Genomic DNA, 21,502 nt, shown 5'->3' with positions numbered 1-21,502 from the left:
CCATTTCCTGTAACATTGTCTTGGGTGCTGATTATAATCTCAGGGCTCTAAAACAAAGTGTAGGACTTGCGCAGGTTCTCTATTCTTGTTGATTTCATCTGATCACTGGATACTTCAGAGTAAGGTAGATTTTTGACATAATTCAAATCAGGCTGCTTTATAGAAGGACCTTGTAGAATGTTAAAGCGATTTTCATTTTTTAGTTCTGCTCCTTTTCACATCCCCAATGTTTTCCTCTTTCTTTCTGTAGTTCTCCCGTAAGAGGGAGTACATGCAATTTTGAGTCTACATTTGTGTTTCAAACCAGAGTGTCTTCTTTATGTGTACTTGGCATCCTTAGAAATACAGACTCCCTAACCTGCTAGGCTCTTTTCCTTTCTTCTTTCCTTATTCAGTGCTGCCTCATTCATGGAAATGGAATAAGCTGGAGAGAGGTTAAATGACTTGTCTCATGTTGAGACTCTGGCGATTGCTCCCTTAGCTCTCCACCTCTTAAAATTTTGCCTTTCATATGTATATTGTTATGGCTAAAATCCAAATTCTGGCTAGTGGCCACCTAAAGGGAAAACAATGAGAAAATTCATGAATTATTCTTTTATTCGATTCCCTAGGCTAATAGTTTAAGTAAAGACTTGTATTGTTCATTAACATCGTTATCATGTGAAAATGTTTTCTGAATTTGGAAGTATGAGGCATGAAATTCAGATATGCTTGGGTGAGTGCTGTTCCTATTTATTAAGGGTCCTTTTCATATCTGTATCCATTCATAGATAGTATATTTCTTGATGACCCTATCACATTTTTCTTGGTCCATATAGTTTTGTGCCAGTTTTGTCTCTCTTAGATTTTGATTCCCTAAAGGGCAGAGCCCAAGTCTTTCTGAATTACTCTACAGTGCTTAGCACAGCAGATAGACTCATTTCAGAGTCACATGCAAATAGACTCATTTTTTTACTGTCCTTTAAAAAAGTGAACAAAAATCTATTTTCCTGTCTTCCCACCTTTTCCCCACCCATACATAGTACAAGACAATTTACACAGATGGGCCAGGTGGGGTACATGACTTGTTGATGTGACGTATCTTGGGAAATATAAAGCTAGAAACTGAGTGATGGTCTCTCCCTAACACTGAATGACTAGTGGGGCTGGAAACAATGGGTTACTGAATCAATATAACTTTCAATAAATGCATAATCAGACAAATCAGATCCCAGAATTGACTGGCCAAAAATGTATCTCATTCTAGACTCTGAATCTATCTCTCTAGAGGTAGGTAGTAGGTAGGCTTCATCATTGTAATTCTATAATCATGGTTGTTCTTGGTGTTGATCAGAGCTCACAGATCTTTGTTTGCTTGTTTCTTCTTCTTTTTTTTAAACCTTTACCTTCTGTTTTAGAATCAATACTGTGTATTGGTTCCAAGGCTAAAGAGTGGCAAGGACCAGCCTGTGGAATTTAAGTGTCTTCCACAGCTAGGAAGTATCTGAGGCCAAATTTGAATCCAGGATCTCATCTCTAGACTTGGCTCTTATTCCCCTGAGCCACCTAGCTGGCTCCTTCACAGATCTGTGAAAGCCATCTTTACCATGCTGTTGTCATTTTCTATATTATTCCCTTGATTCTGCTCACTTTATTTATCAGTTGATACAAATCTTGCCACATTTCTCTGAAATTATCCCCTTCACAATACCTAATGGTACAATACTATTCTATTGCATTCATATACTATAATTTTGTTTGGCCTTTCACCCATAGAAAGAGAACCCTTTAGTTACCAGTTCTTTGACTCTACAAAAAGAGTTGTTATAAATATTTTTGTACATTTGGGTCCTTCTCCTTTTTCTTGATTTCTTTGAGGATATAAGTCAAATGTGGTATTTATAAATTAACAGGTATGTATAGTTTAATAACTTTTTTTTAAATAAACCCTTACCTTCTGTCTTGGAGTCAATACTGTGTATTGTTTCCAAGGCAGAAGAGTGGTAAGGGTAGGCAATGGGGGTCAAGTGACTTGCCCAGGGTCACACAGCTGGGAAGTGTCTGAGGCCACATTTGAACCCAGGACCTCCCATCTCTAGGCCTGGCTCTCAATCCACGAGCTACCCAGCTGGCCCCTAGTTTAGTAACTTTTTGCAAATAGTTTCTACAGAAAAAGGGTTTAGCTGCAATGGCTTTCGGGAGCCATGGAAAACTACAGGGAGAGAAATAGGGAGGAACCACATCATGCAGAATGGGAGGAGAGAGATGACAGAGAGATCTGGGCAAAGCTGCCTGTAGGGAGCCTCCCTTTTCAGTCTTACTTGGCTTCCTTCCACATACTTTATGTCAGTGACACCTGCCTTTGCTGTTCTTTGCATGAAACATTTCATTTCCCAACTCCATCCTTTTCCTTTTTTTTTTTTTCTTACTTGGTGAGCATTTATTAAGTTGCTGTGCACACAGTGTGGTAGAACTTGGGGATGCAAAGATGAGAAAGTACGAACAACTGAGCTGATCTATGTAGGTGTGTGGGGACAATATGCACCATATAAGGAAATACAAAATGTATATATAACAAACACAAGATAATTTGGGACAGGGTTTGAGCCATCACTGGAGTGAAGAAGAAAGGCTTTTTGCTGGAAGAGGCAGCACTTGGATTGAGCTTTGGAGGAAGCCAGGGAACCTAGGATGTGAACTGAGAAAGGAATGCCAAGAGAGGGACTGCTAGATAGAAGGGCCAAAGATCGGGGGGCAGTTTGTGGGGTACGACGTGTGAAGAGAAGTAATATGTAGGAGGACCTAGAAATGGAAGCTCCAGTCTAAACACAAAGGGTTTTCAGTGAGAAGCAGAGGAGTTTGTACTTTACCCCACTACAGCTTTTTGAATTAGGCAGCGCATGGTCAGATGTATGTTTTAGAACCATTAATCTGTCAGCTGGGTAGAAGATAGCCTGGAGAGGGGAGAGAGTTGAGGCAGAGAGGAAGGCCAAATCTTCCCACCTCTCTCAAGGGGTAGAGGACTCCAGTTCTAGTTGATGGCATGAAAGGGAAGCAAAATGTCTTGTGAATATACAAAATCAAAACAAATTTAGACAGAATTAAACACCTTCATAGATTCCATAAGAAAGGGCTATTATTTACCATTTGAGCTCTGTTGATTATTATTTTATGTCTTCTAGAGGAGCTGGGAGTGTGGATAGTGAAGACATGATTTAATCTGCAGTATATTCCAATTCTATGGGAACACAGGTAGCTAGTATTCACCAGGGAACACTGCACAGGAGTAAGAGGTAAAAGAATGAGGAGAAAGGAGGGAATGCACATCGTGACCAACTCCGTCCTCTTCCTTGGCAATCCCCTTGCCTGGGATGCTCTTCCTTCTAGTCTCTGCCTCATGGATCATTTCAGATTCTCTCTTCTGCAAAAGGCCTTTCCCAGGCTTCATCAGGGCTGCTCTCTCTCTTCGCTGAGGTTGCTTAAAACCTGTCCTCTATATATCTTGTATGTTCGTAGTTGTCTGCATGTTTTTAATCCTTAGAGCTTAGTGTAGTGTCTGGCCATTTAGTAAGTGCTTTATAAATATTTGCTATTTTGACTTTTTGACTTGATAGTTGTGAATTGCTTTTGAGAATGGCTAGCCTAATTCATAGCTCTAATAGCAGCCGTGCATTAAGGTGCCTATTTCCTGTCAGCCCCTCTGGCACTTGTACTTTTCCTTTTTTTTGGTTAACTTTGCCTGTCTTAAGGATGTGAGGAGGAACCTCAGAATTACTTCAAATGGACTCTTCACAAATTACTTTTTGGGGAGATATTTTTCCCATTCCTTCATGATACTGAAGAATGATGTGCTTATAATTGTGGTTTCCCTTTCCTTTTCTAGGTGTCAGCGGTAGATTCTTTAGAAGGCCCTCTCCTTCAGGTAGAAGGACTGAGTGATCTGAGGCTGGAGCTTCACAGCAAGAAGATGAACCTTCATTTGGTTCTCATAGATGAGTTGCATCGGCACCTATACATCAAATCAACTAGCCGTGTTGGACAGCGGAATAAAGAAAAAGGAAGAATGAGGTTAGTTCCAAAATGGCTCCTTCAAAACCCAATAACACAACTCAGGGTTCTGTGGAACATGTTTTCTACAAGGATTTATGCTTCTTTTGGCTTTTCATTTATACCCTGGTTTCCTTTCACTGCCTTGCTTCCACAGCTAAGCAACAATTAGTATTTATGTAGACTCTTACTGTATGGGTCCCAGATCCTCCTTACCAAGGTCTACATTTATGATAGGATTTTAATGAGTATTCTAAGGGCAATAGGAAAGATGGCTGAGATGAAAAATTCATAGACACTTCTTTTTTCATTTGAAAAAGGGATTTGTGTGGGAAATAGAGGAACGGGACAGTTGGCTCCCAGCTTTCTAGGGTATACCCAGGGAAGGCTACCCAAGTAGGAAATGCAGTGTTATATAAGGAAGCCTCAAATATTGGCTGCCTTAGGACAACACATCAGCTTTAGGAAACTACCTTTTAGAAATAACTTAGGGATAATCTGAAGAATACATCTTCCTCTCATTTTGGCTTTACCATAATATTTAAAAGGTGAATGTTAGGAATTGGATAATTTCAGAAAATCTATTTCATTTTGTACCGAGAAGAGAATTAACCTTATCCCTAAGTCACGTTTACTCTTGCTGTGGCTCATTTTCTCTATGGAGGACCTTTGGTGGGTGGGTCCTCAAAATCTTGTGTCAATCCTAGATCTGACTTGACTTCCTATAGAAAGAAGTCAGTGTATTTCCTCCCCACCCCCACTCCCTTTTAAGCCCCCTGTATTCAAATGATCTCTCCAGATGAAAGTTTCTATACTTTATCTCTGTGTTGAATCTCTTCTCTGGGTATTAAGTCTGGTTTCTCCCCTCCTACCTTTTATTTTGATCTTTGCTCTTATCATCATCTATTTTTCTTGCTTGTTTATCTCTCATTTTTGTCATTCTTAGCAAATCCTTTGCTTTTATCCTTAACTCATTGTGGCAATGCAGATCTCTATTTTTTTTTTCTTTCAACATACCTTTTCATCTTGGAAGATCACTTCAGTTCTGAAATTCACCCAGCCACGACATAGCATCCCCTTCTTCTGGTCAGATGACTCCTCTCAGAAGCTCCATTTAGGGAAGGTGCCCAGGCCAACCACCTCTTCATTTCTCAGCCAACTGAGCTTCAAGCTGGGTACCTTCCCTCCCTTCCTTCTTTCAGCTTCCTTTTGCTCTTGTCTTCCTCAATGAAAATGTAATTTGAGGACAAGGACTCTTCTTTTCACTGTACTGGTATTCCCAGTACTTTGCACAGGGCTTGTCATCCAGGGAGCATTTAATAATCGCTTGTTGACTGATTATCAAAACCAAATATTTTTAAAATGTTTGTTATGGGTAGAGAACTATGTTAGTGCTGGAAGAGAAGTTTAAAACTTAAATAAATGCCATTTCCTTTTTATCTTAGAACTTGCACTCTAGCACATAACACATATCTGTTCTTGTCCTTCAGTTGTTTGTAGTTGTGTCTGACTCTTAGGAGAAAACCCATTTTGGGTTTTCTTGGCAGATACTGGAGTGGCGTGTCATTTCCTTCACCAACTCATTTTACAGATGAGGAAACCGAGGCAAGCAGAATTAAGTGACTTTCCCAGGGTCACACAGGCTAGTCCGAGGTTAGATTTGAACTCAGGTAAATGAATCTTCCTAACTTCAGGTCTAGCACTGTATCCACAATGCCACCTAGCTGCCCCACATGATGCATAGACAAATAACTGTGATATAAAATAATTCTTACATGAAGAAGAGATGTAAAAAAAAAGTGCTTTGTGAGATTCAAAGGAAGGGATAATTATTACCAGTTGAGGGATAAGGGAAAGTTTCCTAGCGAGATGAAGTTTCAAGGCATAGTAACCGGGGATTACTTTATAGATTTGAATCATCTGTGTACAGGTGAGGAAAGAGGAAGGGATCAGATGGACAGTCTTAGGAAGTACCAGTAGTCTGATATCCTCTCTGTCCTCATTTGATCCTCCGCCCAACTTCTAGACTCATCTCAAACTTTTGCTTAGGTGTAGATATTTAGTGGTATGCTGGGCCTGCTCTGCTTTGGGTTACCTAATTCAAGTCTTTCTGTTGTTTTTTTCCACCATTATTTCCTTTGCTTTACTAAAATAAATAATCGTTAAGATTTATACCTAAGGGCATACTCACTCCCATTGCTTTTTTGTGTAACAACAACCACCTGCCTTCTTCTACTCCCAAATAAGCTATAATTTTTCTGCACAGTTGGGCCTACTAAGTGACTGTACAGAAATTAATTTTTCTGATAAAAGAAAAACACTTTTGATAAGCTACAAAGGTTTATAAACTTCTTTGATAAAGCACACATCTGTAGTTATGACCTAGAAGCACTGAATCAAAATTCCTTAAAATTAGACCTCTGGCGGTGGCAGCTATTTACATAGCTTATAGCTAGAAAGTCTTGAAATTTTGGGTTTGTGTTTTAATTTGCTACAATACATTTCCTCTTTTCACCTGTGTCTTTGGTTCTCTTTGCAGTTACAACCATCAAACCTCATTCAGGCAGAATGTCTATAACATTAAAAAAATCTTTCTAGTTAGAGCAATGCTGGGTTCTTAATCCCCTATTTGCTAAAAATTATGAGATTGCCATTCCAGAAAGTGGTTTTTGTGTCTTAAGTTAGTCTAAATAAGAATTTAATTTAGACATGAAGTAGAATGTGCTTAAAAATAACTATGGCCAATCAATAATCATTGCAAAATGGAGTGCTTGGAGCATTTCTGATAATTAGAATCTCCCCTACCCCCAGATAAAGCAGTAATATAATGTTTTGTTTTAAATGCTCTGGCACCTTTTCTCTGAGAGATTAAAAATGTCTTTGTGAATATTAATTTATCTATTGCTAACTTTCCCCATGAGGTATGGAGATGAGGTATTTTTGTACTATTAAGCCCAGATGGAAACTGAGGCACAGCATATTTAATGAAATTCTTTGGTAGCCTCAGTGCCCTCTGTGTCCTCTTTGGAACAGTTCATTTTTGTGCTTCTTGAATAACAGGGACATGGATGGGGCTTTTTCTCTTGAACTATTTAAAACAAATCTACCAATTAGAAAGTCCTATAGAGAACTACTTGCCTTTGGGTCAGTGTTCACAGAGGGGAAAATTGAAGCCTATGGGAAAATTTTTCAGAGAAAAGGAGAAAGAGATATGAGCACATGAAGATAGTTTTAAAGCAAATTTGCTTTCCCTCTCCCGGCACTTGTATTAGTGTCCATGGGTCATATCGCTTTAAAGCTATGTTAGATATCCATTATCCTCCCTATAACTAAAATATTGTTTATGTTTATGACTGAAATATTTGTTGACTTTAACTTGACTTTTTTGAGTATGAAAACATTTTTACATCTGTATTATATATTACAGGTGTTTTGGATGTATTTAGCTATAAGCTGTAGATGATCATAATATTAGTATAGATACACATCTATGAATCTATCTATAGATCTGCACAATATATCATACAGTGACAACGTACTGTGATACTACATTGGACCATGGAGGGTGGCCCAAGATCTCAAGGAGCGCAAGTTCTGGTAGACTTCACTGAGCTGGAAAAGTCTTTGACCCAGGCCTTATAAAGATCAGCCAAACTAAGCTGGATGAAGCTTATTACTCCAAGTTTCATCATCTCCTGATACATTTTTTGGCTGTAGCTACACACAAAGACTGTTGGTTGATTCGTTGAAAAGTTTGCAGTCTGCATGTGGAGAGAGGACTTAAATGGATGGAAGTAGTAATCTTTAAAAAATAAATGTCATATATTTCTGCGTATATATGTATATGTTATATACAATATATGTATATATCCACCTATATATGTATACACACATATATGTTTGTGTGAAGTACACATTTACTGGACATCATCTGGTAGTGTGATCCACATAACTGAATGTTCTGTGTAACTGATAGTTTCCCCTTTAGTCATCAAAACTTTTTTATAGATGTTTACCATTATTGGTGAAAATCTTATGTATCATCCTTCTCTCTGCTATTTTAGTGTATGCTCAATATAATTTAATCTTTTTTTGAACTATTGTCATTATTTTGACTATTAGTAGTTGCACTTGTTTTATTACCTTAAAATACTGCAATCTTTTGATAAATGTGGAGTGACTTCTTGCTTATTCTACCTCTAAGTTAGGACTACAGGTTTATTCTAGAACTGGAAGTTGCTGACTTCTTTCTTATTTGTGCTGAATCTTAAGATCTGAGAGGAAAGAACAGAACCCCCTAAAGCCAGTGTATACAACCCCTGAATCAGCCTCCTAAGGAAAATGGAACAAGATGGCTCAGGCCCTGGTGGTCTCTCTGCACTGGCCTCCCACGACAGCTTCCCTCCCACCAATACTATTCTTACTTCTACTACTTCAGCCCTGAATTGGATTTCTTCTGGCTGATTTCTCCAAAGTGGAGAAAGGCTTTCCCACATTTGGCCCTCCAGGAAGGCCTGAAAATTGTGCTATGTATAAGCTCTGCTCACTTGGGAGAGGCCCCATGACCAGGAGGAGTTATACTCCCTCCTCCAGGATCTGCTTCTCCTGGATTTCTGCCAAGTTGCAGCCCAGATGGGAAGAGAATGAACCTATGTATTAAATACACATTGGTCAAAGCTGATAAGGTCCATGTCATCAGAAAAGAGTAGGAAAATGTACTTCACTTTCTCCTAGAAAGAAGGTTTCTATCTTATCTCTTGGTTGTGGGTTGCTAGAATTCTGGACATTATTGATGGAAGAATAACTACCTGCAGGGACCCTTCTATATTTACTGAAGTTCTGTAAAATCTCCCAGCCCCATGCTGGTATTTTTTGTCACCAATAAACTGACATAGACTGAAGAGGCTCTCTGTTGCCTCAGGTCACAGCAGATTATGCCTCTCTAAAGACTATCCTGATGTATCTTTATGGCCTTTCTGGGGAAGAATGTTAGTGTACCCAATCCCTGGGTTCAGGCCAATCTCTGTCTCATGATATATCTGGTAAGGGGTTTCCATGAGAACTTTGGCCAGTTCCATATGATTGACTTGATTTAATATGAACTCCAAGAGCCAGAGTATCAGGCAAGAAGTGTACCAGGTTATCCATTTTGGCCCTGAAACAGCCCTGAGCAAGCTTTTTGGGCTCAGATTTCCTAAGTAGGTGTCTTTTGGCCTTTCTGTGTCATTCATACACTCTTTTGGGAAATCCTCTTCTTTTCTTTCCTCCCTGGATCCATTGCTTCAGCAAATATTCATAGGAGTTTTCAGCTTGGGCACCTAGAGTATAGACTCCCAGGAGAGTAAAAAGGCTATTGGTGTTGATAAACATGGGAACCAGGGCATAATTTATTTATATATTTATTTTGGGGGGGGGTGTTCATCTTTTAATACTGAAATTTCCTTTGATTTCCTACGAACTACTAAAGCTTTATTAGTAGCTGTCGTAATGCAAATTTCTCATAGTGGTACAGCTAGAGACAAACCTTTTAAAGGTCTTTTTTATACTTTATACTTTTTTATATTTTACAAAAATAGTGAGGAATGACTAGGAAAATGGGAGAAGAAAGAAATAAAAGAAGACCAGAGATAAGAGGAATGCAAAAGAAGAGAGCTTGAAACTAGAGATGAGAGACAAAGAAAGGATGAGCAATTTTACTTGGCTTTGTTAGGCTTGACTTCAGAGCTAATAGATAGCTGTACCTGGGCCTCCAAGAGAGTGAACAGTCTTGCTACTTGGATGAATCTTTTATGTCTTGAAGGCCTTTTTTTTAAAGCACTTGACAAAAAGTAGACTCTTGATTGATCCAAATTGTAACCATATAAACTCTCTCATCCTGAGACATTGTTGAGCACGTTTTTAAACACATCAGTCAAAGAAGAGCTAGGTAACACATTGAAGTCTTCCCTTTTGTAGTTAAAATTTTTTTAAAAATTATTTTAGATTTCCATTGAAGAACTTTGGTCATTTATTTGCTATCATTTCAGATACATAGCCGGCCTACCTTCTTTTCAGGTTATTCATATCCTTAAGAATGACTTAAGTCAGGGCAGCTGGGTAGCTCAGTGGATTGAGAGTCAGGCCTAGAGACGGGAGGTCCTAGGTTCAAATCTGGTCTCCGACATTTCCCAGCTGTGTGACCCTGGGCAAGTCACTTGACTCCCATTGTCCACCCTTGCCACTCTTCCATCTATGAACCAATACACAGAAGTTAAGGGTTAAAAAAAAAAAAGAATGATTTAAGTCTACAAGTTGCCACTGATAACATATTGCAGCCCACTTGTAGCCACTGTGCATTTTTCTATTACGTATGGAGCTATTTGCCATTTTACTTTTTCCAAGACCTTAAGTGTTCAATGATTCACAGCTACATAGGTGGGAATTTGTTACTATTCATTGACATTAAATGGACTTTTTCAGCAGTGAGTGGTTTGGGATCATGGAAAGCACTGCATTTTTATAAAAATGATCTAATATCTTTCTTCTGTCAATTCTAGACTCACTTGTAGTGCATGTCTGTAGTGGCATTTAATTATATTGATAGATTAATTGAACAGTCTTATTTTCCAGGTAGGCATCATAGTTTGAGGTAGCTAGGTGGGACAGTGGATAGAATGCTGGGTCGGAAGCCAGGAAGATTCCTCTTCCTGAGTTCAAATCTGGTCTTGGACACTTAGTAGGTGGGTGACATTGGGCAAATTACTTAATCCAGTTTGCCTCAGTTTCCTTATCTGTCAAATGAGCTGGAGAAGGAAATGGCAAAGCACTCCAGTACCTTGCCAAGAAAAACCCAAATGAAGTCATGAGGTTGGACATGACTGGAATGATTGAACAACAACAGCCATTGCTGGGTAATGTAATGCAAGATTTCTTGCATTTGTAGTATTACCCTAGGCAATCCTGTCAGTTAGCAGAATGGAACTCTGGCCTAGCAGGTGCCATCCCAGGTGCTGACAGTTGGGCTATGACCATATAAAGCCGTGAAAACCCAACCTTGGGGTTCTGATTTCCTTGACCTCACCCAGACATCCAGCTACCCCTTACCTCCCCTTGGGGACCCCAGGAGGTTGAAGGGAGGTGGAAGGGAGTGGGTTGTGGAACAAGGGCAGGATTTAGTTTAGTGTATTCTAATGGTTAGGGACATCCCTAAAACAACACAACAACCTCATTTGTTTAGCTGGTGGATCAAGTAACATCAGGCCAATGTCAAGTTATCTCCGGCTGAGGGCTGGTTCCCTCAGCCTGACCTTATCTTTTAGGTCCATTGCCAACACTTGCCAGTTGCTCCTAGCAACAGCTTCACAAGACCTTGAACCCTCTTACCTCAGTTTTCCTTCTCTAGTTTAAAATAAATCCCTTAGCCTAAATCCGTGAGTTCTTGTAATTCCTTCAACATCACCAAGGCTAAAAAGACTGAGGAGAGGAGAGAATATTAAGAAGTTGAGGTTACTGTGAAGTGGAAGCTAAGCCTCCATTGTAACCAGGAAGTTGAGTCCCATTTCCTGCTGGGTTCTGCTCTCACCCAATAGGAAGGCAGTTACTTCAGCAGAGAAGGGGCCACCCATTCAACACCTTAAAGAAGCTAGCAGTGGAGATTGACTGGGCACCACAGCTGAGGCTGCTCATCACTGATAGCTCCAAATCTCCTGCTAGTTAAGTTACAGGCTCCCAGGCCCCTGGTGACTCACAGTTACCATCAGCATCATATTATCCATTACAGTAGTTTATTTGCTTTTTACTGCCCCCCTTTTTTTCCCCCCTAAGGTTGACAGTTATTTAGCCCAGTCTCTTTCTTAACACTTTCAGTGAAGAGACTTCTAATGTTCTGGGGTTTAGTATGATGAGCAAAATGTTAGCTGCCAACAAAAACATGTGTAGGACAAACAATTAGGTATATCTGTTTCATCTGCATGGCTGTATTGACTTAAGGGAGGTTCACAATACTGACCTTCTCTGGTGCCAGTACCCTAATTGTAGAGAAAAAGGGAAAGTTTGGCATTACTGTATTAAATGAATTACATTTACAAGATTAAATCCCTTTCCTCACTGCTTTCCTTGGAACTTTTTGTACCCCAGCAAACCAAATTTTCAGAAAGTCCTTTTTAAACCCTTATTATAAAATAAACAAATTTTCTGGTTTGTCTCTTTTGACTAATATATATATATATATATATATAAATGCAATGTTTTGTGACTCATAAAGCTATGTTTATATGAGGGATGCTTGGTGTAGTCTAGCACAACTCCTGACTAGCAAGGACAGGAAGGATTGAGCCAAGTATAAATTAAGAAACTACTTTGTTCCAATCACTATGCTAAATGCCTGATGAATGTTATCTCATTTGATCCTCACAAAAGGCCCTGGGTGTGCATGCTATTATCCCCATCTTATAGTTGAAGAAACTGAGGCAGGCAGAGGTTAAGTGACTTGCTCGGGGTCACTCAGCCAACTAAGATCTTCCTGACTAGGCCCAGTGCCTTATCCACTGTACCACCTAGCTACCTCCGTCGAAAAGTAAAATTTCAGATATTTCCAAAATAAAAGTTTGTGAAGAGGAGAATAGGATTACTATAGAGTGAACATTGACTTAAGCTGCATGGTTAAAGGGTGCCTTTCGGTCAGCCCTCTCTTGAAAGGAGAAGTGTTGGGAAGAATGCCTCGTGCAAAGAGCAGGAGTAACAGAAGAAGGAGTAAGAGCTAGACTGTAGCATGCTGGGAATAGCAGCCCACCACAGGACATGGGATAATGCTAGAGCCAGTGCTGAAGTCTGCCTCTTTCTGTTCCTTGTAGCTCTCTCATGAAAGATGCTTCCCCCGTCCCTCTGATTGACGTCACAAACATGCCGACACCTCGAAAGTTTCTCGACACGTCTCAATTTGGTACTCCTGGCAGCTCAACTGGTATGTAGCTAATTTTCCAATTACTCATCTTTTTTGTTGTTGTTATTTTAGTTTCTTCACCTACTTTTGTTTTTTTTCCTTTCATTTCCATTCTCTGTAATTGCTTGTGAATTATCTGCTTCTCTGATCTCTATGGCAATATTCTCTATCCTGGTAAAAATCCATCTTAGGAAACTACAAGAGATATACCAAATTCAATCAATCAATCAGTATGAATGTTTTAAAGGTTTAATGCTAGGTTGTGGGAATCAGACACAAAAAAAATGAAACGGTCTAGGCCCTCAAGGAGCCTACATTCTAATGAGGGAGATAACACGTGCATATAAAAATACATATAGAACATTTATAAACTAAATATGAGGTGATTTTGGGAGAGAGTGCATTAGCATGTGATTCTTGTAAGTAAGTAAATAAGTAAGAGATCCTAAGAGACATAGGGATAGAAGGAGGGCATTCCAGGCATGGCGGACAGACAGTTCGAAAGCTTGGAAGTGAGAGACAGACGGTCATGTTTGAGGAACAGCTGTAAGTCCAGTTTGGCTGGCATGTAGCATATAAGAAGGAGAGTTAATTATAATGAAAATGTTAAGGTTGATCAGAGTCAGGTAATGGAGGGCTTTACTCATTTTAATTCCATTCAGCATTTCTCAATTATCTCTTATTGCTAGTCTCCATTAAAGTCCTATTTGAATGACCTCTTTCTGACCCAGAGAAGTGGTTTGTGGTTCTTTAAAGCGAGGCCAACAGAATGCATGTTCTGGCAAGTTCTGCCAAGCTTAAAGCCCATAAGTGCAGTCCTCCTGTGCATGTTGTCTGAGAGGCCGCCTGCTGCATTCAAAGAGGCCCACCTCCCACGCGGGTGTCCCCAGGTGGTACAGGTAGCTCACTGCCTATTCCAGCTTGGAGGGTTTGCCATCTGGAGCAGTGGCAGGAGGCCCCACAAGGATAAAATGGCCAACTGCCGAACTCTCTGTGACTGAACAATAATAGTAACCAGATAGACCGTGCTTTATGTACTTATTGTACATTATCCCTTTTAAGCCTCATAATGGCACTGGGGGGCAATACTGCTGCTCCTATTTTATAGATGAGGAAGTTGATGCTCATAGGTTTTAAATGACTGACTTGTAGTCACACAGTAAATGAGGGAAGCGAGGTCCAAGTCCTGGAAGATCCAAGTCTTCCTGGCTTTGAGTCCAGCACTCTCTACACTCCATTATGTGCTAGGTCTGGGAGAGAGGGAGAGAGAGAGAAAGAGAGACAGACAGACAGACAGACAGACAGACACATACTATTTTTGCCCTCAAGGAGCTTCTAGTTAAATAGAATGCTAAAGAGATTATAGTATTTCATGAAAATTCAACCCAGCATTTTTGTGCGTGTGTGTGTGTGTGTGTGTGTGTGTGTGTGTGTGCGTGTGTGTGTGTGTGATTTCCTGGCTTTTATTTAAGTAGACATTCATTGCTGTTTGGATATTGTTTTTCTTATAGAGACGTTCATTGCTAAAGAGTTGATCACAGAGGCAGCTAGGTGGCATAATAGATACAGTAAAGGACTTGGCATCAGGAAAACATGAGTTCAAGTCCTACCTCAAACTTTTACTGATTCTGTGACCCTGAACGATTTACTTAGCTTCTTTAAACTTTAGTTTTTTCATTTGTAAAATGGGGATAATAGCACTTGCCTCGTAGAGTTGTAAGGATCAAATATGATAACATTTAAAGTACTTTGCAAACTTTAATGTTCTAGCAATATATTAGCTGTTATTATTTTTAAAAAATAGTTCAGTTAAAGACAAGTGGTTAGAATTCTTCTTTAGATAGAGCAGAGGAATTAAAGGTAAAAATCAGATCTGACTTGTATTTTATCTGATGGGGAAGCAAATTCTGATACTGTGTAAGATGAAATTTGTAAAAAGTTCAACAGTAGTTTGGAAGCACTTGTGCATATGTGTAGGCAGCTTCCAATTTATTGAATGGGATGCATTCTGAAAAATTTGCAGCAAGTCAGTTTTTGGGAACTTGGTATGTATTTCCCCATTGAGTCATATATGGTTAAATCCCCAGGTGACTTCACAAAAATTTTACCCATAACATGTTGCAGGTTTTATATTGTAATAATTTTATCATAGAGGCTAACTACCTTGTGTAACCATGTCTCCTTGGGGAAGTGAATTCAGAGTTAAATACTGGGAAACCGGAAATACATCTTTCTTATCTGGAAGTGTGCTGTTGTCCTTATGGAAAAAGTGTCTGTCCCCTTATACCTACCAAAATGTGGGTGTGTGGAGTTCTCCAGCTTCCAAGCCCACTGCAGCTTCTGTAGCCTGGGCAGATTTGAGTGGCAAGGAGCTTGGTGTAGGGAGTGGGATAGTGAGAATAGATTCAAACGATTAATGAGATGAGGATAGAACTATATGTAAAAAGATCGAGCATTACTGGTAGATATCAGCACAAAGAAAGACGTGGAAGTAGGTTTATCTTAATATGTTTGAGAGAGTGAATAAACTGATTTGGCTGGCGCTGTGATTCATGTAGGCTAGTATTGAGTGCAAAGATTGAAAAGGTAAGTTGGAGAGGGCTTTAAGTCCTGTTCAAGGAATTTTTCTTCTTAGGGAGGAGCCTTTGAAGATTTTTGAGCAGATTTATGAAATGATAAAAGTGATATTTTTAGACGATTAATCTCCTGGATGTGTCAATATTCCAAGATATAGTGAGGGGAGGATGGAGATAATGTGGGACTACTTAAGAGGCTTTTGTAGTTGTCCAGGGACTAGATAAGGGTCTGGATTAGATTGGAGTAAAAATGAAAGAGAATGAATATTGTGAAAGAAAAATCAATTAGATTGGAGTACTGATTTGGTATGAGGAGAGAGGGAAGTATATGACCAGGTAGTGGTAGCTTTCAAGAGTGGATGATTACAAAACAACTCTGAGATACCAACTCATATCTAGAAGATTGGCTAATATGGCAGCAAAGGAAAGTAATAAATGTTGGAGGGGATATGACAAAATTGGGACATTAATGCATTGCTGATGGAGTTGTGAATTGATTCAACCATTCTGGAAGGCAATTTGGAAATATGCCCAAAGGTCTCTAAAAGACTGCCTGCCCTTTGATCCAGCCACATCACTGCTTGGTTTATACCCCAAAGAGATAAGGGAAAAGACTTGTACTAAAATATTTATAGCCACACTCTTTGTGTGGCAAAAAATTGGAAAATGAGGGTATGCCCTTCGATTGGGGAATGGCTGAACAAATTGTGGTATCTGGTGGTGAGGGGATACTATTGTGCTCAAAGGAATAACAAACTGGAGGAATTCCATGTGAACTGGAGAGACCTCCAGGAATTGATGTAGAGTGAAAGGAGCAGATCCAGGAGAACAATGTATAGGAGAACAATGTATACAGAGACTGATATACTGATGCATCCTATATAATGCCTTTTGTGAGTAACTGCACTCAATGATCCCATATTTCAAGATAACATTTTATTAAGCCTCTTTAAGCTTAATTTTAAAAAGCTTACAACTCATGTGCAAAAAAAATGTGTGTCTTTAATTCAGATGAAATTCCAAAAAATGATTCTTTGTATATGTATGTGTCATCTATTGACTTGTATTAGTGTACAGTTCTGTACAATCCTTGAATACTCCTCATATTACAAAGCACTGAAGGTATCTTCATCTGCAAAGAAACACTTTGAGTGTTTCATTTTTACAGTGTTGGGGAAAATATCAGCATCATATCATGTAGAGATCTCAGAGAAGCATATACAGAAGTAAATCTACAAAATAATTCCAAATAGAGACTTTACATTATTCATTTCAGAATTTTTGGATAAAATGACAGCCTTCTTTTTGGCTATTTCCTAATAAGTAATTTTGTTAAAATATTTTGAACTAACTAGTTCTTTAAAAAATTATTATGTGATTTTAAAAGGATTGCTTTTGCCTCTGTTCCTGAAATCAAGAAAAGTATTATGCCATATGATGGAGTTTATTCCACTCTTTGCAATTTTGTAGTTTTAGAATTAGGCCACTTTTAAATTTAAATAACCTTTCTCTGCCTTAGGTTGATATTCACAGTTGTTAACACTGATGTCTTTTTCTAATATAGATCCCCACATTATAGCTGAGACAGGTCATCAATTATACACATTGCCAAGCCGAGGCAAATGATGCTGTTTAAACAATCTAAAAAAACTGCCAAGTGGAATCAAAAGTTCTTATTGTTGATGAAGGAATAATTAGGGAGCACTGCAAATGAAAAGTGCTTTAGGAATACCAAATATCAAATGGTAGTAGTGGCAGTAACAGAATGGTAGTTTTTTTACCTTACCCATTGCAGCTTCTTTTCTCTTTTGATGGGAAATTTTTCTTTCAAACTTCAGAATTGCAGTTAATTTTGATTCTTTTGGTAGAAATGATGATCATTCCGTGACTCTAGCAATCTGTTTTCCCTTTATCATGAAAGTCTCTAAAAGCTTCAAATGTCATTTGCATAGTCCTGGGGGGCCATAGTGGAAGTCATCTGTAGAGCTATGTAAAATAAATCCCTCATTTTCCAAGAGACATTTGCTTTGCAGACTGGTGTTTCTGGGTTTTTCTTTGAGGGATAGAAAGAGGAGGTGGTGAAAAAAATGCAAAAGAAAGCTAAAAATTTTTCAGCCTGGCTCATACTGTCTTGAACTTTCTTCATATAGCACTATATTTGGACTAAAGCCCCTGAAATTGAAGCAGGTGAAACCTTTCATCACATTCCTAGACTTTAGGACCCTATTAATTTGCATCACCTTATCCAAGAGGATTAGTGCCAACCAAAAGGTATAATTTGGGATGCCATAAATCATATAAGGTACTGTGTAAAATTTTACTGGGTACATGTACAGTCATGGGACTAATGAAATGTACCATGATAAATGGCAGCAATTTGGTATCATTTTCAGCAGTGAAGAATAAGCCTACAAAGCATATTCATGAGTTTTGTACAATGTAGTCCAGTAAGTATCCACTCTTACAAGCTGGACTTTAACAAGAGGTCTTAAAGTTTCCTCTTCAGAATATGAAAGAGTAGACATGAGGATGTCATCCATTACCAGGGACATTTTTATGAGATATCTTCCATCTGGGTATCCTAAGGCAGAATGGCTCTTGTAGGCTATTATGAATTAAATGAAAATCTTGATTGTAAGAGAATGGCTCTTTTTTCATATGCCTTATTCTGTCGCAGAGTTCCAAGAAAGACTTTTCATTGAGAGTAACCACTTCATTCAGTTATCAAGGCTTACTCTTGCATTGTCTTGTCAAACGTGTTATAATGCAAGGGGGAAACCACTGTCTAATTTAGATGGAGTAATTCAAATAAAAACTGGGTAGAAAGAATGGAAAAATGTGGGGAGAAAGCCAATAATAGTAGCAATTTGTTGGTTTAAATCTTTGGACCCACAATATATTTTTTCATTTGGCAAACTGCCTTTGAAACATTTAAACTGAGCAATTACTCCCAGGGCACACTGGCATTTCATTTGTGGTTTCTTTATTCATTTTATTCAAACTCCTGTTGGGATTGCTGTGAATATGACTATAATGAAACTGGAGGCCTTGCGTCTTTTCTCTTTGGTTTTGGCAAAGGTTAAGCAATAATAAAACCTTTAGAGAACACAAATCAAATGACTTGTTAAAGTGCTTATTTAACTGTCTCCTTTCACAGCTGTTGTCTTGACTTACATTTTATTTCATAAGGCTTTGCTCTAAGATGGGATTTCTACCTTCTGAATTTTGTGGTCCAAGATGCTTAAGGATCTATTCGGGTAGGAGAGAGAATATGTCCTCACACTGAACTGAGCTGAGGAGAGGTCTTGGTGATTACTTATTTGAGTTACTCTCATTCTCATGCCAGAAGCTCTCTGTGATCCAGCCCAATTGGCCTTCTTGCTCTTCTTTACTCAGAGTACACCACTGAGCCTGGGTAGTGTTTGCCCCAACTGACCCCTTCCCTGGAATGCAGCCATTCCTCCCCTCTAAGCTTTGGAATCCCTGGTCTCCTATAGGAGCCTTTCCTGGTACTCTCAGTCTGCTTTGTCTTTTTAGCCTCAGGATCCAATGCAGTTCCTGGCCCAAAGTAGGTTTTTAATGAACACTATTGATTGAATATTGTTAAGAGAGAATTTTTTATTTTGCTTTACTTTTAACATCTCCTGAGAGAATATTTACGCCTCACTTTAATGCTGAATTCAGAGTACCTGTTTCTATTGAAATCTTGTAGAGGGGCCACAGGTAGCTGTGTGGTTCAGTGGAAAGAACCCCAAATATAGGTTCTGAGGACCAGGTTCAATCTTTTATGTTTCACTCATTTACCCAGTGCCCTTTGCCAAGTCACTTAATCTTTCTGAACCTGTTTCCTCTTTTATAAGATGAGATAGTTGGATTAGGATAATGCTGAGGGTCCTTTACAGCTCTGGATTTTTGATTCTCTACTTTTCTTAACTTAATGTTTTCCCCCAGAAACAGTAATCTTTTTTTTGTTTTAAACCTTTACCTTCTGTCTTAGAATGATAATAAGTATCCCTTCTAAAGCAGAAGAGCAGTGAGCCTGTCTTGCCCAAGGTCACATAGCCAGGAAGCCTCTGGGATCCCATTTAAATTTGAACCCAGGTCCATAATAAGGTTTTTTTTAAACCCTTACCTTCCGTCTTGGAGTCAATACCATGTATTGGCTCCAAGGCAGAAGAGTGGTAAGGGTAGGCTATGGGGGTCAAGTGACTTGCCCAGGGACACACAGCTGGGAAGTGTCTGAGGCCAGATTTGAACCTAGGACCTCCCATCTCTAGGCCTGGTTCTCAATCCACTGAGCTACCCAGCTGCCCCCTTATAATAAGCTTTTAATAAATGTTTGATACATTGAGGTACCCTTATAGATAATCTTCACGAAAAGGTATCTTTAATATTGTGGGAGGCCAAACTATCCTGGAGATGATCCTTGATTTCTTCCCTTTATTCCTAAACTGCCATTCTATAGTGAGTAGTGTTTCAATTTTAATCCGTATCTTTTGATTACAGATCTTGTCCTCTCTCCAGTATGCCACTTAGTAACTTCATGACTGAATTATGAAGAGGCTGTCCAGAAAACTGAGATAGTCCTGGCAGGCCCCGCTGACCTCACAAGGACACAGTCACTAATGGTTAGATTAGGCTTGGAGCTCCTTTCAGTTGTCTTCCTGTCCATTTTACTTTTATTTTCATTTTTGCATTCATAAATAGGCTTTTAATTATTTTTGTGCTATAAAAATGCCCCAATACCTTTTCCCTGTCTGTTTGTCCTAATAAGTCATCTATAAGTTGAGACTAGTGGCTTTCCTCTGAAGTATGCAGTGAAAATTCTTAATGTTGTTAATCTGACGACAGATAAATGAAAGGTTATGATAGACAGTTGAAGATTTCCCATGGTAGACTTGCTGACACTTTGTATATTTGTTACAAATATTTACTGTCCATTCTCCCTTCATTGAGATGATCCAAATAGTGATATAAATGTGATTTTGAGATTGTGGGCGGGGTACTATGAAAAAATGAAGTCAAATATCTAATGAGTAGCATCTTCTTTGGTTCATATCTTATTCCTTCCATGGAAATTGAAAAAAAAACCCATTGTATTTGATTAGGATTTCCTCTGTGTGAATACTATACTTTTTACACTGATGTTTTGTGTGATTTTCAGTAAGAGAAATGAACCTGCAGGATATCAAGGAAGATTTGGAGTTGGATCCAGAAGAGAATAGTAACCTCTTCATGGGCATTCTCATCAAAGGGCTGGCCAAACTGAAGAAGATTCCAGAAACAGTTAAGGCTATCAAGGAACGGCTGGAACAAGAGCTAAAGCAGATTGTTAAGAGATCCACCACTCAGGTAGCCGACAATGGCTACCAGAGAGGAGAGAATCTCTCTTTGGAGAACCAGCCAAGGTATGTGTGGGCCAAAAAATGAATTTGTTGAAGACTTCATAGTCAAGATATAGAATTTGTGGCATAAAGGTCTTTGGGCTTGGGTCATACCTTTATCTCTGCAACTAACTTGCAACCTCTTTTGACTTTAGATTCTTCCTCCAGATTATGGGGTTGCATTTTCTAATATCTAAGATTGCTTTTTGATCTCAAATTCTATTATTTCATTATTTTTCACAGTATACCCAAGCTAATAATTATGAAAACAAATAGTTGTCATTCTGCATATTGACTAACCAGTTGTCTTATTTCTAGATGAAATTGAGGATGGTAATAAATTTGGAAAACAAAATAAGTTCCATCCCTAAGTAACCAAATTAAGTTCTCTGATAATTAGGAAGTGTTATATGTCCAAGATCCAAGCTATTTTAGGGATTTATCTATAGGAAACCTAGGAGCTTCAGCTCTAGCTAACAGGATTTAGAAAGACAATCCTATTGTATAGGGAGAAAGAAAAAAGACATCAAGGGAAAATGCAGATCCTAATTAGGTTGTACCTTTATCCCTGATTACACCAAGTTCCTTGGGAGAAA

At 38.9% G+C, this 21,502-nt stretch overlaps 1 protein-coding gene across 1 annotated transcript in view; it reads left to right on the top strand.

Moving 5' to 3' along the window:
* Window positions 1-21,502, top strand: part of EXOC4 (exocyst complex component 4) — an 892,087-nt gene that overhangs the window by 85,375 nt on the left and 785,210 nt on the right. Inside the window, exons 4-6 of the mRNA XM_044679735.1 lie at window positions 3,863-4,047; window positions 12,858-12,967; window positions 20,687-20,930. Of these exons, the coding sequence (XP_044535670.1) occupies window positions 3,863-4,047; window positions 12,858-12,967; window positions 20,687-20,930 (539 nt within the window). The remainder of the gene's footprint in view (window positions 1-3,862; window positions 4,048-12,857; window positions 12,968-20,686; window positions 20,931-21,502) is intronic.

The sequence above is a fragment of the Gracilinanus agilis genome, chromosome 5, assembly GCF_016433145.1.
Source record: "Gracilinanus agilis isolate LMUSP501 chromosome 5, AgileGrace, whole genome shotgun sequence".
Classification (NCBI taxonomy): Eukaryota; Metazoa; Chordata; class Mammalia; order Didelphimorphia; family Didelphidae; genus Gracilinanus; species Gracilinanus agilis.
Note: the sequence above shows the minus strand (reverse complement) of the source record. Positions and strands in the feature narration are given on the sequence as shown.